The sequence below is a fragment of the Nelumbo lutea genome, chromosome 3, assembly GCF_056320005.1.
Source record: "Nelumbo lutea isolate HS-2025 chromosome 3, American lotus-T2T, whole genome shotgun sequence".
NCBI lineage: Eukaryota > Viridiplantae > Streptophyta > Magnoliopsida > Proteales > Nelumbonaceae > Nelumbo > Nelumbo lutea.
This window is the reverse complement of record NC_142686.1, coordinates 11,402,636-11,419,011: the sequence shown is the minus strand read 5'-3', so window position 1 is coordinate 11,419,011 and position 16,376 is coordinate 11,402,636. Positions and strand designations below refer to the sequence as shown.

General features: G+C 35.5%; 1 protein-coding gene and 1 pseudogene across 2 annotated transcripts; one reads left to right on the top strand and one right to left on the bottom strand.

Annotated features, from left to right (window-relative positions):
* The first annotated feature begins 3,816 nt into the window (after positions 1-3,816).
* On the top strand, positions 3,817-6,067 carry LOC148862934 (gibberellin-regulated protein 11-like). 2 transcript variants are annotated; one of them, XM_088975923.1, is made up of 5 exons: positions 3,817-4,476; positions 4,553-4,953; positions 5,136-5,183; positions 5,312-5,354; positions 5,498-6,067. In XM_088975923.1, the coding sequence occupies exons 2-5, from the start codon at positions 4,900-4,902 to the stop codon at positions 5,680-5,682; spliced, it is 330 nt and encodes a 109-aa protein (XP_088832049.1). In that variant the 5' UTR covers positions 3,817-4,476; positions 4,553-4,899; the 3' UTR covers positions 5,683-6,067. The 2 variants fall into 2 exon arrangements, with proteins under 2 accessions (XP_088832049.1, XP_088832048.1); XM_088975922.1 differs by having other exon boundaries at positions 4,189-4,953.
* Positions 6,068-14,405: 8,338 nt separating this feature from the next.
* On the bottom strand, positions 14,406-14,648 carry LOC148862933 (large ribosomal subunit protein eL43 pseudogene; annotated as a pseudogene).
* Between the last annotated feature and the right edge of the window lie 1,728 nt (positions 14,649-16,376).

Genomic DNA, 16,376 nt, shown 5'->3' with positions numbered 1-16,376 from the left:
TTCTGGCTTTCCGACAATGACCATGAAATTGGGGTGCAAAACTGACAAACTTCTTTCAACTTGGGAACATGGAAAACAATGCTTTCACATGGTCAGGTAGAGTTCTCCTTTTGGGGCAAAATTCTAAAAGAAAAACGTCTAGAGTATTTGTAGAATATTCGATCTGTAGACTCTGCCAAGTGGACTAGAATTCTGCAAACATATTGGTTGGGTTGTTGCGAGGTTCAAAGTATTGATACGGTGCGGGCGTATGGTATTGTATCCTTTGGGTCCATAGGTGTATGCTGTGGATCCCCTTTATTTTTATAAAAAAACCTCCCCAAAAATTAAGTTTTGAAAATCATAAACGTGCATGGTTCTTACTTTTTAGTACTGATATGCTTCTGCCGATACACGGGCATATTGATACTTTGAACCTTGGGTTGTGGCTCAAGTGAGAGAAGACCCATCAGCTTGGGCCCATGGGTGTATGCTGTGGAGTCATCGCCTGCAAGCGTAAGAAAACTGTCCCGTTTAAATTAAGATTCTGTTTAGGCCACTAGCCAATGTTGGTCAAAGCATTTTGGGGTCTTGGTAACGGTGGATTGGATATAGACCTATCTTTTCCTTTCATGTTTTTCACACAACGCCCACTTTGAGATTAAAACCCGAGTTTTCATGCTTGTCAGTCAGATTTTACCATTACACCAAACAATGGCCCCTTGAGGGCTATTTTACAGTAAGTTTACTAGTGTATGTTGGTTGTCTGAGATGGAAGCCTAAGGGGGTGTTTGCTGATATATGTGTTTCTTTTTTTTTCTTTTTCATTTGTTTTAGACAAATTACTGCCACATGATCAAAATGATATATTTTTTTAAACCCCCTCAGTTTGGCAAGCAACCTCCAATGAGTATGGACACGGTTTTTTCAAAACAAAACAAAGCACCAGTTTAAAACCATCTTAGGTTATGTTAGAAATGTAGATTCAGCTTGTTTTCTCATATTTGGCATTTTGATGGTGTGTTCATGGTTTTGGGAACTTGGACCTGAAAACATGAGTGTTTAGACATTGAAAACTACCCTCATCATTATATACTACAAATTTAGTTTCAATATTATAAAGTGGATATTTGTCTTGAGGTCATAAAAGCTAAATTCAAATACTATTTCATTTATGTTTTACACTAACTTTCACATTCCATAGCATGTTTTCCTATACTAGTGTGATGTAAATAGAAAAATCTTTGCTGCCGAAAGACATGATACCAGAAGGGCTTGGATCAGTCAAACCCCCACCTCTACCCCCTGGTAAATTTTGATAAATAGCTCTTGATACCACTTTAATACCAGTTTATTGGTTAAAGTTCTTCCAGTATCATAGTGGGACCCAATGTAAACAAGTATTTGTATGTTCAGGGGGTTTACATGAGAGAAGTAATGGTGAGTATACAAGTACATCTGTTAATAGAGTCGACTTTATAAGTATATACATAGGAAAAAGGTTCACCAGTCAAGTCATCCTCTGTACAAATCAACCAATTTCTTCCATTTGGAGGGTAATCCATTAGATTGCTTTTTTTAGAAGGCTAATCCATTAGATTACTCACTTGCTTAATGCGAGTCCATATCATCCATATGACCACCTTGTTTTCGGTGGGTTTCAGTTTTCACGTAGTCCTATGTTGTAATTTTAATAAAATTCATCTTTAGAATTGGTGTTTTCTTTTAGGCCCTGTTTGTTTTTTTGGTAAATTACTTATTCGGGTAAATACTGAGTAAGTTTTTGTTGGGAAGCACTTACCCAGTTAAGTGTATTTATCCATATTCTTTTGATTCTCATGTAAATAATGCAATGACTATTTTAACCATAAAAATTTATTATTAAAAGGGATTTTTTTGTCCCATTCAAGTGTTGGGCAACTTTTCCCTAGGTGAGAATGTTATTTACCCACCTAGGAGATGGATATGGCTTACCCGGGTAAATGGTACCTAGGAAAATAAACTTTCCTTAGGCCCCAGTGGGAACCAAAATCCCGTTGACCAACTTTCACTCTCTCAAAATCCGAAAAAAAAAAAATGCCCCCTTATTTTGGATAAACAGACCGTAAGGTGCTACACAAGACTGGGGGTAGTATGTCACCACACATTCAAAGGATCAAGAATTGGTCTCATCTTCTCAATGTATCAAGGTATTTTTGGGTTGAATTTTTTAATGATTACAGAGGCAAATTGGAAGACATTCTAATACTCATTTAAGCTCCCACACAGCAGTGTTTCACTCCAAAATCTCTATGGAAACCAGAGGAAACTAGGCAAAAAATGATGTATCATTCTCAATGATGTTGGACCATGTGTATGAAGCTTATGTGGTTATCATGATCTCCCGAAGCTGTAATGGTGAGGGTATCCGAGGGTTGCATAATAAACTTGTTTGTCTGCTACTAAGCGCTTTACAAGATCACCAAATGTGTTTTAACTGGTTGTCTGTTCATAATTTGTATTACACCGTCGCACACTCTGAGCTTGAAGACTGGTTATATATAGCCTTCTAAGTGCCAAGGGATTCTCAATCGATAATTATTCTATTGGGAACAAACGGCCAGAAAACCAGATGAGAAAATTGGGAAGAATTTTTTTATAAGAGTGCCATGGCCACTTGGCCAGAGCCAGGCTCTGCCGCTCTGGTCTGTTCTGGTGGGTTAATGATTAATAAATGGACCAGGTAGGGGTAGGGGTAGGGTTGGGTCCAGATCGACCATCATCCACGTGGGGCTGGGTTAAGGTACGAAACGTTGGAAAGCTGGTTTCCATGACAGGGCCAGCTGTAATTACTCTGCAACTCTCATCAAATTCCTCCTCACTCCTTCATCACAATTCCCAACAACATTACGACGATTTTACAGAAACGAAATGATGACAATTACGTGCTGAGACTGAGAGTACGGACTCCTCGCAGTAGCAGCCTAGCAGGTACCTTTGGGTCCCGCGTGTGTCTGTGTTTGTTTTTTAAGTCTGTAGTCTGTACACCTAACTTCACCTCAACTCAACACCTGCACTTTTATATCTGACCGTCGACCTTTGCGCCAAGCCGCCAATTGACTACACGTTACCGCTCAGAGCTATCCCATTCTCTTCTGTTCTAGTTTTCCATCACATTTCCTACTACTCTATCGTTTTTATTAAGGAGAAGTACGGATACATACGATACAGAATAATGAATTCCAGCCACTCCTACAACTAGCCCTCTCCCTCTATAAATTACATCCTGCCCGTCAGATGCATTCCCCCTGTATTTTGGTTTTAGAAAATTACTGATTGATATTTCTCCCTTAGGGATTTTTCATTTTTGGACTGCAATCTCCTCGGATTAATTTATAACCGTGCAATTTAATTTTGATTTTATATTTTGTTAAGAGTTTGTTTTGATTCGTTCCGATTCCAAACAAAACAAAATAAGGTAAAAATTGAACAGAGATTAATCAGAAATTGTATTTAAATGGTTTGCACAGTTATACTTCCATACTTTTTGCACCGGTGCAATTTCATTTTCACTGCAAACAAACCAGGCCTTGGGGTTTAAAAAAATATTTTCTTGCAATTGTATATCAAATACTATTAAGAAGCGTATAAAGTTATGTGCATTTTTTGTTATATATATATATATATATATATATATATTATCCATCCATTTATTCCATCTAATGCTTGGACTTCGGTGATGTCAGATACATGCTATAATAATACATCACGGCCGGGTAATAAAGTTGTTCTGTCGCAACCTGCTATAGATATTAAATAGTCGGAGTATATTGACAAAACATCCGTCCTCTGTAGCACAACTCAATTCCAGCACATCGCTATTCATCACGGCCGGGTTGAGTGAATTGTTGAATCTCCGGTAACTGTACAATGAACGACAAACTTTGAAGAGAAAGGGAGTTCTACATCGTGTCGTTACCATCACAGGTGACGGAATGGTGCATCAGAAGCGTGTCGAGATCTCGGGATATCATTACTGATTATTGTCACCCAATGCTTGATGACAAGTGATGGAGCTGGAAAGCCCTCAATCCGGGCCCAGCTTTTAAGTCGGACCCGTTTGGCAATTTTTTTAAAGGTCGAAGTTTTGACAGTCATGGAGTGAGCTTTTGCATTATAATGTTATAGCTTAAAAGATTATAAATAAACCTAAACGGAACCAAACACAACACATTTTATTTGTTGACTCCACAGTCCATACTCTAGACTCAAGAGTTGAGATAAAAAGCGCGAGCTAGACAGGGTAATTTCCCAAAGTCGCATGCCCAGTGAAGCCAGTCAGTGGGTACTACCATTTCATTGCCGTAATGAAGAAAAGGACGTGAATTTGACAAGCACGCTTAGCTGTCTCCCCTGTCACACCTTCCATCTCCTGCTCTACTCTTCTCTGTGCTCGCGCGCGCGCGCTTTACTTTGAATAGTTCTATTCACTTTAATGCTCCCCAACCGACAGCTCCGGTATTCTTCTTTCCAATTCATTCCTTCACTCCTGTGTTTACTCTCTCACTCTCACCTTTTCCAATATTGTATTTAGATCCATGTTCCAATATTGCATTTGTTACCGCTTCACGACGGCATGGGCGATTATGCGTCTACGGTCGCAGGAAATCTTCTACGAGCTTGGCAGTTGGCACAACTCCAGCTTCTATTAACATAGGTTCCAGCGGTTGGACGGTTTAGATTAATCCATGTGCGCAGAGCAGCATAGCTTAGATTTTCTTATTGGTCTGGTCGGATCGTAAATATAATAGCGGGGCGTGGGTAGTTTCTATCTAGGGTTGACAATGGAAATGTTATAAAGAGAGATGGAGCCACGTCTATCTCTGTCTGCTAATCACTTCTCTGCGTCTACTGCACTTAGGCGACTTCCAGCTTGCTGAAATGGCGTTACGTGCTCTTCTAGTAGTAGCGGTTTTGCTCATCTGCGTTTCTGAGGTCAGTAAGATGGAGATATCTTCCAGTTTCTACTATCCTTCCAAAAGAACTTGGAGCACAGAGTGTCACTGTGTGGAGTCTATTTATCTGTGGCTATGTGTTGATTAATTGGTTACCTTGAGTTATTCTTGGTCTCTTCTTTTGAGTTTCTTGATCACAATGTGGCGTCTTGTATATTGTAGGTTCCGTCGAATGTTGCCATAGAAGGCGAAACGAACTATCTTGACCAGGTCTGTGGTCTGATATCAATCAAAAACCATTTGGATGTTCCTTTCTATAATTTTATTTGAGTTTGGAAAATGTTTTAAGTGTTTAACCCACCGATAAGCGCGATTTTCTCTTCTGCCTTTGTCTGCAGGTTGTTTCGAATGGTGGGAACAGAAGGCTTATGCAGCTCATGGGTGAGTATTCTTCTTTTTCTTTTCTGAATTTTTTATGAAGGAGAAGCGTCTCATTCATGCATCAAGATTCAGAAATCCAACTGGGGGAACCTTGAATGATGTTTTCTGTTCTGTTTTGGGGGTGTTTTAATTTGTTGTTGTAGATTGCGATGGGTTGTGCAAGGTGAGGTGCAGCCTACACTCGAGACCGAACTTGTGCACAAGAGCATGCGGGACATGCTGCAGGAGGTGTAAGTGTGTTCCGCCGGGGACTTCCGGAAACAGAGAAATGTGCGGCACATGCTACACCGATATGAAGACTCACGGCAACAGGACCAAGTGCCCTTAGTAAGCCAGCTCGCAACGACACCACACAACTAGAGATTAGAGGCTACAGCGACTCTGTTATACCACTACCAGAGAAGAATTGATAAAGCTTCTCATTTTAATTTGTCATCGATCGGCTTCTGTTTGTGGACTGTGGTTCTTCAATATTACAGTAGCTAGAAGGTACTACTATGGTAGTTGCAGTAGTGTTACTCTTTTACGTCATGTTTGGGTTGGTATCCCTGTGATTTGCTTTATATGGACCTATATCTGTAATGTGCTTTAGCTTCGGGGGTGGCTAGTTTTAATTGAATTTCGAGTCATTTGAGTCGCACGAGAGAGAGAGAGAGAAGCGCATGGCTGTAGTTGATGAGGCTATTATTAGTAAAATGGAGATTTTATGTTTAGCCTTTCTCTACTGTAGAGTGTAGAGTAAAGTGGTCTTGCTATTTACCAAATGCCTGATCCTACTTCAAGTTTACGAATAAACAAAACAAAAGCAACCTTCCCTTAAACGCCCTTTTATTCTCCACCACCACCGGCGTTCCAGTTGACTAGTTTCCGACCGGTCTCTGGACAGCCGAATGGGGGGTTCAGGTTGAACATCAAAACCCTCTACTGTGTGTTGAACTTCCATTGCTGGATATTTGGTTCATTACCATGCCAAAGAGGCAAAGACCCTTCTTTGTCGTCACTCCAGTCCAGGTTGTACATGGAGGGTGCTTTAATTATTGCAGTGGGCATTCTTCTTCCTTGAGTGGATGGGCCAGATTTTTGTTGTGTAGGTTGGGAGTTGGGACCCGGGACAACTTATTCAATTTTCAGCCCAATAAGTATATGAGGCCCATGACCCATGCATGTTGCAGAAAAACCTTCAAGTGGAAACTGCAAAGCCTTAGCTTATATTCTCTGTTCTTCTACTTCCTGCAATTAAAAGGTAATAATTTTACGGAGTCGGGATCTCCTGCACTCCTCTTGGTGTGAGATGGGGTGCTCTTTCATTTACTGTTTTACGCGTCATTTATCTACAACAGTGTGAAGTCATTAAACCGCTTATTGCCTCTCCTCTCCTGTTATACTAACTAAATGACATTTATGCTTGAATCACTAAACTATTTAACAGGAAAACGGATTATGATTAAGATATTAATTCATTTTTCTTTGTATTTTAGTCATTTCTATCTTTATTAATAATAATTTTTATTTTTTAAACATATTTTTTGTTTTGATACGAAGGATATATAATATTAATGCATGTTCAAAATTTTCTATAAATTTTATAAAAATTTTATATATTTTTGTTTATTATTAATTATTATTTAATTTATGACATAATAAAAATTATTTATTTACCAAGAAAAAATGCAATTCTAATATATTATTTGAATAGTGGTTTTTAATATTATAGTCAAATAAATTATTTATATATATATATATAGATATATCATTTATATATAATATATATGTTATTTATTATTTATTTATAAATATGTTGTTTATACTGCATTTTTGTAAACTTTTAAATAATTTTTTTATTATTATTATATTTTCTTTTTCTTTTAATAATTTATTACTTTTTTAAGTTAAATCGGATCATATTAGATTCGGATATCCAATCAGATCTTCAGATCAATTAAATCATTGAAACATTTGACATGGTTAGTGTTAGACATTAATGCTCTTTATTTTTTATCCTAATTTTTATCTCATTTTTATCTCATTTCTATTATTAATGAAAATAAATCTCATTAATCACACTTTTTTATATGAATATACTCAAAATTATCTACAAATTTCTACATTTTCTAGAATTTTATGTATTTTATTTTTTAATAATAACATCATGTGTTGATCCATAAAAGTAAATCTTATTTCGCATTTATTTGAACGTGGCATTATAAAATGATGATGATGATAATAATTAGTAACCAAAGGACCTTACTAGTTGAACCGTTAACCTATTTAACCAGGAAAATGGACTATGATTAAGAAATTAATTCATTTTTTTCCTTGTATTTTAGTCATTTCTATCTTTACTAATAATAATTCTCATATTTTCAAACATATTTTTGTTTAATATGAAGAATATATAATATTAATGTATATTCAAATTTTTTTATAAAATTTATAAAAAAATTCTATATTTTTATTTTTTATTACCAAGAGGAAATGCAATTCTAATATATTGTTTGAACATTGGTTTTTAATATTGTGGTCAAATCAATTATTTATATATATAGCATTTATATTATTTATATATAATATATATGGTATTTATTATTTATTTATAAGTATGTTATTTATATTACATTTTTATAAACTTTTTATATGATGGAAATAGTTGAAAATTATTTATATTTTTGTTTTTTATTTTAATTCTTATATTTTCCTTTTTCTTTTATTAATTTATTACTTTTTAAAAAAAATTAAATCAGATTGTATCATATTTGAATATATGACATTTTGATCGAGTTCGGATTAAAATCAATATTTATGAGATCCGATCGAATTTTTGGATCAAATAAGATTTGAATATACCGATCTGATATGTTTGCATCCCTACCAAACCACTTGCCTACGACAACCTATGTAATTAAATTATTGAACCATTTGACATGGTTAGTCAGGTCATGTGTTAGATATTAATGCTCTTCATTTTTTGTCCTAATTTTTATCCCACTTCTATCATTAGTGAAAATAATTCTAATTAATCATACTTTTTTATATGATTAATATAAAATATTATAGAATGTACCCAAAATTATCAACAAATTTCTATATTTTTCTAGAATTTTATGTATTTTATTATTTAACAATAACATCAATTTGACATGGATAGTTTAACCACTAAGCCACCACTTGAATTGAAAAACCATTTTGCTTTTTCGGTTGATTTTAAATCATGTATTCCATTTTCATCATCGATAAAAGCAATTCTTATTTTTATTTTTTTTTGTTTAATATGGTGAATATATAACAATATAATTGTATCAAAATGCTTTATACAAAGCTTATATTTTGACCCAGTATGCATGTATGTATTTAATATTCGTTAGCTATGACATCATAGATTGACCCATTTGGCCCAAAATGTCAAATCATTGACCTACTTACCATCTATATATGGAAATTGTTTCATTTTCAAAATGGTTTTAAATTGTGTATTTCATTTATATCATTGATAAAATAATTATTATTTATCATACTTATTTTTGTTTATATTATTAGTATATAATATTATAGATGTGTCCAAAATTATTTCATTTTTTTGTACTATTCTATTTAAAAAAAAAATTACTTTTAATTATACATCATTAGTTAACTTATTTGATCCAAAAGGTTGAATACTAACCCACCCCTAGATAGGAAGATAGTTTAATTTCCCATCGATTTGAAGTTGTATATTTGATGTCCATCAATAATAAAATTATGTCTATTTTATCATAGTTATTTTTTAATATGACAAATATATAATAGTAGAAACATGTCTAATTTTTTCCAAAATTTCTTTTTTTCTATATTTTTTATATTTTTAAATTTGTATTATTTATTTATGACATCATGAAATTATCCATTTGACCAAAATGGTTGAAGTACTTATCCACAACCTAGATGGAAAATATGATTTCATTTCTAGGTTTATTTTAAAAATATAAAATTCCATTCTGTTAATAATCATTGTGTATGGATTTATTAGTGGAATTTAATGATGATAAACAAAAATATTTTTTATTTTTCTAAATTTGTATTATTTATTCATGATATCATGGAATTATCCATTTGACTCAAATGGTTGAACTATTTACCCACCATCTAGATGAAAAATATTTCATTTCTATGCTTATTTTAAAAATATAAAATTTCATTCTATTAATAATTATTGTGTATGGATTTATTACTGGAATTTAATTATGATAAACAAAAGTATAAATGTTGAATTCAATGAGAGAATGTAATTTATTTAATGACTTAAATGTGAGGCTTAATGAGAGGTAATAGAACGTATTTAATAGTATTCTTTTAATTACATCATTTGTCCTTTGAATGGAGACGGACTAAATTCAAGAGGAAAGGTATTCTGATAAATAAAAATCCCAAAAGCCAATACCTCTTCATTCACACTTTTATAAGTAGTATAGATATAGATATAGATAAAAATTAAAAGAATTTTAAAAATAGATTTAGTTGATCAGTTTGACAAAGAGGATAAAAGAAACAGGAAAAAACATTGAAAAGAAAACCTAGTTATTTCTTCTTTGAATAAGGAGAAAACCATTTAGAATAGAGCCCCTTTTTTCTTCGATGGGAAAGTAGACCAGTGACTTGAAAGGCCACCAACAATCACCCCATGAAAAAAATCAGAGAAGTTTTTTGAATGGTTTAGAACATTTACAATATTATGGATACAAGGTGCAGCATAAGACGAGAAGCTCAAACAAGCTAAGTGTTGCAAAAGGTGATTTAATGAATCTCTCTACAACCTTGTAACCTTCTTGACAAGATAGGCATTATAGGTGATTCTTTTCCTGATTGGTGATATTACAATCAGTGATAAAACCGAAAATCTCTCCATTTTTCTTTCACTCTTCTTAGAAGTACCAATCGTCACGAAAAATCTTGGTCCAGCCATAGATATCAGATATCTATTGTTTCTCATTGACTCCACTGTATCAATGAGCGACGTGACTGTGAAAAAATAAGAGCATGAGATATATCTATGGGCTAAATGAGGTCCGCTGATGAAAGAACTAGGTTTTTTTCTTCAATGGTTTTACTTTTTCCCACTTTTCTCTTCATCTAACTCATATTGGGCATTCAAACCTGTTTTCTTTCTTTCTTTTTTTTTTATTTTATTTTTTACATTTGAAAAATGAGAAAGAGGGCATAATGGAAGGAATGGCCTACCGTTTGATGATTTCGCACATGTGAGACGTGGGTATTATGTGTGGCTGGCATGTTAAAAGTTGAATGGAAGAGCATCCTGTCTCACACTAACTAGAGTGCAGGAGATCGAGGCTCAATTTTACGGAGCACTGGCACGTTGGGGAATTAGTGCCAACTTTTCTTTTCCTGTCCACCAAACAATGAAAATTTCCATGGCCCATTCCTGCCTGGGCTGTAAGCTTGTCATTGTCAGAATGGCCACGAGGGTTAAATCCAACCCAGAAAGCATTCTTTTTGGGCTGGACCTGGTCGGACTGGAACTACAAAGTCTATTATTGGAAAGAGATGGACCGTGGACATCAGAGAAAAAACAAAAGGGAGAAGCTCCAGAAATTGAGTGGGTTACTCAAAGCAGGAGTACGTTATATGGTACAAATCGGATTTATTGCCCACTACTCTCTACTGAATTTTGATCTTCTACCAACAAAATACATTACAATCCTCTATCAACTTAATCTAACATCACACATCTCACCATGAGAATGGGATTCATCATAAAAGTTTCATCATAAAAATAGGATCTACCATGTATGAGATGTGCTGTGTGAGATAATGCTGATATAGAATTGGAATGTGTTTTATTAATAGGTGATCCAGATTCCTCTCTACTCATGAATTGCAAGAGCCCGGATCATCTGTCAATAAAACACATTCCAACATAAAGGGTTCCAGTCTCATGGTGAGATGTGCGGTGTCAGATCATATTGATAAGGGATTGGAACACATTTTATTGGCAGATGACCTGTGATCCCAACTTGAATTACAGCCACACATTACCATGTTAAATTATTAGATGCATGGCTACAATTCACAACCAATATAGTGTAGATAGAAAAAGTGAATAGGAAACCCTAGTCCTAATTGGTATGGGGGTATAACAGAAAAAGAGAAACCATTGGAAAGTTGTTCTTGATTGCTGACTTAAAGTGAGAATATGAGATGGTAGCTAAGCTTCATGCATAGATTTGACGTGTGCAGTGGATCCAAAGTTCCAAATCAGGGTTAATTTAGGAAAGCTTCGGAAGCATTGGATGTTGTGACTCGTGAGACAGGATATCCACTACTTAATGGCCCCATGGTAAGTATGGTTGGTGGGAACCCTCCACTAATGATCCCTGATCCCTCTGAACATATACGCAGATTGCAGCAGGTGGAAGGGTTCTAACTTTTAATAGGGATCTGGATTTGGTAGGGTGGAATTGGAATTACATTTCCCCATTTGAAGATGGTCATCGCCTCTCCCTTTTTTGGGAAATAGAATCCATTTCAGCCGATTCTGATTTCAATTTCGATTCCAGTCCGAACTAAACAGATAAGGAGAATAGACCATTCCAACTCTAATTTCAACTGTGAATCAAACGGGCCCTAAGTTCGGCTGGTTTGTTTGATTTGCAGTCAGAAACAAAATCAAAATTCATCGGAATCAGATTCCGAATGAACAAGAACAAGGAAACTAGAAAACTATTTAATCTTAGCTAGCTATATGCCTATATTATAGCCTAAGCTTTTGTTTCTCTTTTCTATTTAATTTTTAGTAACAATGAAGGTAGGGCTGAGCATTGGTCCCGAATCTCCTGATATTGTTGGGTCGAGGCGGACCCATTACCAGCCTGTCTTAACATAATTCAGTATCTAGGCAAGCCGAGGCCCAAACTTAGCCCAAAGAGATGGACCGGAACTCGGCATGAAAACGAAAGATGGGCTTTAGGTTCAGGGTGATTCAAACTCGAACGAATAATACAAAAGAATAAGATCAAAGCCTCAAACGAATAATACGAAAGAATCTCCATAATTTGTGTTCGTAGAATCAACACCTGCATTATTTAATTAAAGTAGAATGCACACAAACTTAACAAGGAAACGTATTATACCTTGTGCCTAAAATGTTGGCATCTTGTGCCCAAAATATAACTTTTGTGATCAAATTTTGTCAGTTTGCTTTGTCTCCATATCAAAGGCCCAAAACTCTTAATAAATACTTTTATACGTACATAAGTCTTATCTTTATCTCATACCACTTGTGTAGGGAAGTTGTTAGGAGGTAACTTGGCTTCATCTACTACCACTCTACCAAGGAGACAAAAAACCTGCGAATAATAGCATAGATGGTATCTTTTTGGTACATCAAGAGAAAGACCCCTTCAACTCACAATGACCATTTGACCAAGTTGATTTGTCCACAAGGTTGAACCAAGATTCTCTCTTCAAAATACAAAGTTTTGCACTATATATATTTATTTGTATTTGCATTCCTTTAAAACTGAGCCTACACAACAGATGCTTGATTTTTAACTGTAAATCCGCTTAGCTGCGCAATGCTTTCATACAGTACAAGGATGGAGACACCCCACCAATCTGTTGGATTCTAGTCCATGGTTCTGATATCAAGAGGTGGCCCACTTAAGCTGGGCTTGTACCTATAGAACTTGTCAGAGACAAATGGGGACAAGTATCGGGTGGTCTCAAACTCAAGTATTCCACTATGTCGATATTTGATGGGAAATTCACGGTTCAAAGTTCAAACAACACCTTTTTTTAAGGGTAAACCTCCCTTAATTTTTTGATAAATATTTTTCAATTAGATTAAAACCTGTCTTGTCGAATTTTTCATTAATAAAATCATTTAAGATGCCACATTTATCCTCGCTAATAATTCAAATTTTCAATTTAATGGAATTCAACAACGATAGTGATCACTGATCGTCGACGAAACAGTCCTTTGAGCAAAAACTCACGAGGGTTACTAAGCAAGGTTTTTTTAGACAAAAACCAACCTCTTTTAGTCATTAATTAACCAAGCTCATCGCCAGAAATTAGGGCCTCATTTCCTTCGTGGGAATAGGGGTATGGAATCGGCTATTCCCATTCCAATTGTTTGGTTGGGCAGAATCAGAATCTCATTCCTGATGGTGCACGATCTAGATATTCCTAATTGGAAGATGATCTGATCTCCAGTTATGTAGTAGAACAGAAAACCCATGGTAGCTAACTTGGCGAGGTCACTCCAATGTTTAAGTCAGTAATTATACTATAAATGCGAACTGAATACTTGAGTGCTTGAATGCTAGTGAGTAAAATAATCACGCGTACCTTTGCCTAGGGATTTCATGTCCTTATATAATGGAGTAGTCGTGGGCCTTACGAAAGAGTTACGGGATCTCTGGGCTGTACAAATAAGGTTTGTTCCGTTTTTTAAGGAAAGCAATTTGTTGATAAGGTTTATCGTTTATCTCCGATTCAGGCGGAGCCAGGATGAGTCTCATCATGATCCCGAGAAATTCAGGGTCCATTGGGGAGGCCGTTGGAGTTGATTATGTGGCATTTCGTCTCTTTAACTCCGAATTGGCACTTCGATTCTTTAGTCCCAAACTAGAATGAGTATCGAGGTGTCTCTACACCGAGGTGGTTTTTTAAGCCAAGGTGACTGAATACTCAAGCTCCGAATGTTGCAAAATGGGTTCGTTTGGTTGAACTGTCACCCCTCAAGCAGATCGTGTCTACATGTCCCATTCTTAATAGGTCGTGCCAAATCACCCTTCATCAATTCCCATTCCTGCTAGAATGCCGTTCCCCCATTTGAGGGAATGACCATTCCTTGCCCCTCCTTTGGAAATGAAATCACATTCCTATTGATTTTAATTCCCATTCTTATTCTTATCTGAACTAAACCGATTATGGGAATTGACCATTCTAGTTCTGATTTAGAAGGATTTCAATTCCGATTCCAACTAGAAACCAAACGAACCCTAGGAAAACTTGCTAATTAACGAAATAGAGTTGCTGTAAGCCTGCAACAGCTGCCTATCCCTCTGTCTGTTCCCTCAAACGACGGATGGTGCTCTTCATTGTTGTGTTCAGGGTATAAACACCCCCAACCTTCACTTTACCATAGTCCTTGCACAGTTGCACCTTTAGATTCCAATTGCTTTTCTCTTCAGAGCAGACTGGCTTACTTCCATTTTCTTAATTTGCCTTCTTAAATTGGCACTGTATCTTGTGCTATTTTTTGCCAACAATTCCGGCCTTCTTAGTTCTCTTTGTCATGTTGGCAGAACTCAGCTGATGAAGAGCGGAATGTCATGAGCAAATGCAAGTAACCAATTTACCTTTTGTCGACTTTCATTTTTAGAACGTTAGAAAGATTTAAAAGAAATATATTATTAGAGTTTTCATCCATGAGATGCTCATGAGATTTTGGTCGAAGACTTGGTCATAGCAAGAACAACTGTCCGTGCCATTTTGTGTGGGCCTCTCTTTTCTACTGTGTTTATTTTTTATTAAAAAAAAAAAAAACTTTGGCATCATTCTTGTCCCTTTCAAGGGCAATTCTTTGCCATCTCAGTGCCTATCTCAAATGGGCCTTTGATTGCATGCACAAGTTGTCGTTCTCCACTATGAATAATAAATGGGAAAACATGCAGAAAATTCAGAAAGTTTAAAATGAAACTTGTGGTTTTTCGGTGCTAAAAATACCCTCTCCGGCCCAACTGCTTTTAACAGCCCAATAGACCAAAATGCTTACCAAACAGTCAAAGACCCCAAAATCTTAATATATGGTCTTGTTTGAAAGAACTACCTAAAAACACTTAACAAATGCCACCAAAGTTTCTAGTTTTCCAATTTTCCATCCAACATAACCCCTTTTTGCTACCGTTGAGTCTTCATCCTCCTCGACACAAGATATTTTTCATCACCTTTTAACATTTATCAATCCATCAAGGTCCCACATGATAATAGCATGAGCATAGGCATAGAGAATACCAACCATCAGTTGGAATCTCATCAATCACCTAGAATGCATGATTAAGAAGTTTGAAGGCATTGGACACTTCAGCTTGGCCCCCAGCTCCAAGAAGATAATTCATTAGAGTTTGTTTGCTTGATGGCAGAAATGAAGAAAAACGTACATCCACAGACCACAATTATTAGCATCTACTACTGTGAAGCTTTTTCTCTACATACCTACGTGGTCATGTATTTACTAGTGCAGGCTAAAGGTAACATTAAGACTATATTTGGTTTGTAGGAAAAGGAAGGGAAAAGTAGGTATAAACCCATTATAAGGTTTATAAAAGCTTTCCTACCTTTCTTTTTTTTACCTTTTCCTTCAAACCAAATACACCGTAAAGGAAAGGTTAACGGTTAACCTGATCATGCCTATTGGGATTTGAGAACATCTCACTTTCGTTCATGGGATATGGTTTCTGATGTACGGATTTAATGACTGGTTGTCCTATCTCTCTGTCCTCCCATATAGCTAGGGAGATACAAGACAACAACCCCATCCATTAGTTACATCATTTCCTTCATGTTTTAACAAAATATAAATACAAATTATAAGTAAGAATTCTAGCGTTAACCTCTGCTTTTAGATTCCCAAAACCCACAGGCAAACGGTTTTTCTTTTCTTCCCTCCCTCTCTACCGTTATAATTAAATCTATTTATATTTTCTTTCTCTTTCACCGGCTGATATTGCACCAACCCACCTTCTCTCTTTCTCCACCGGTTATTCTTCCCCTTCCACTCTCACTCTCCAGCTTGAACTCTCTCTATTTCATGTTTTCCTTTTTTCTTTTTAATAAACATCATGGACTACTGGTCATCTATTCTTTATTGACATGTATATATATATATATCTGATGAAAATAATTGAAAAATATTTATATATTTTTTTGTTTTTTTATATAAAATATTATTTTTTCTCTTATTAATTTATTATTTTTCAGAAACTAAATTAGATTAGATCATATTCAGATATCTGACATCCTTAA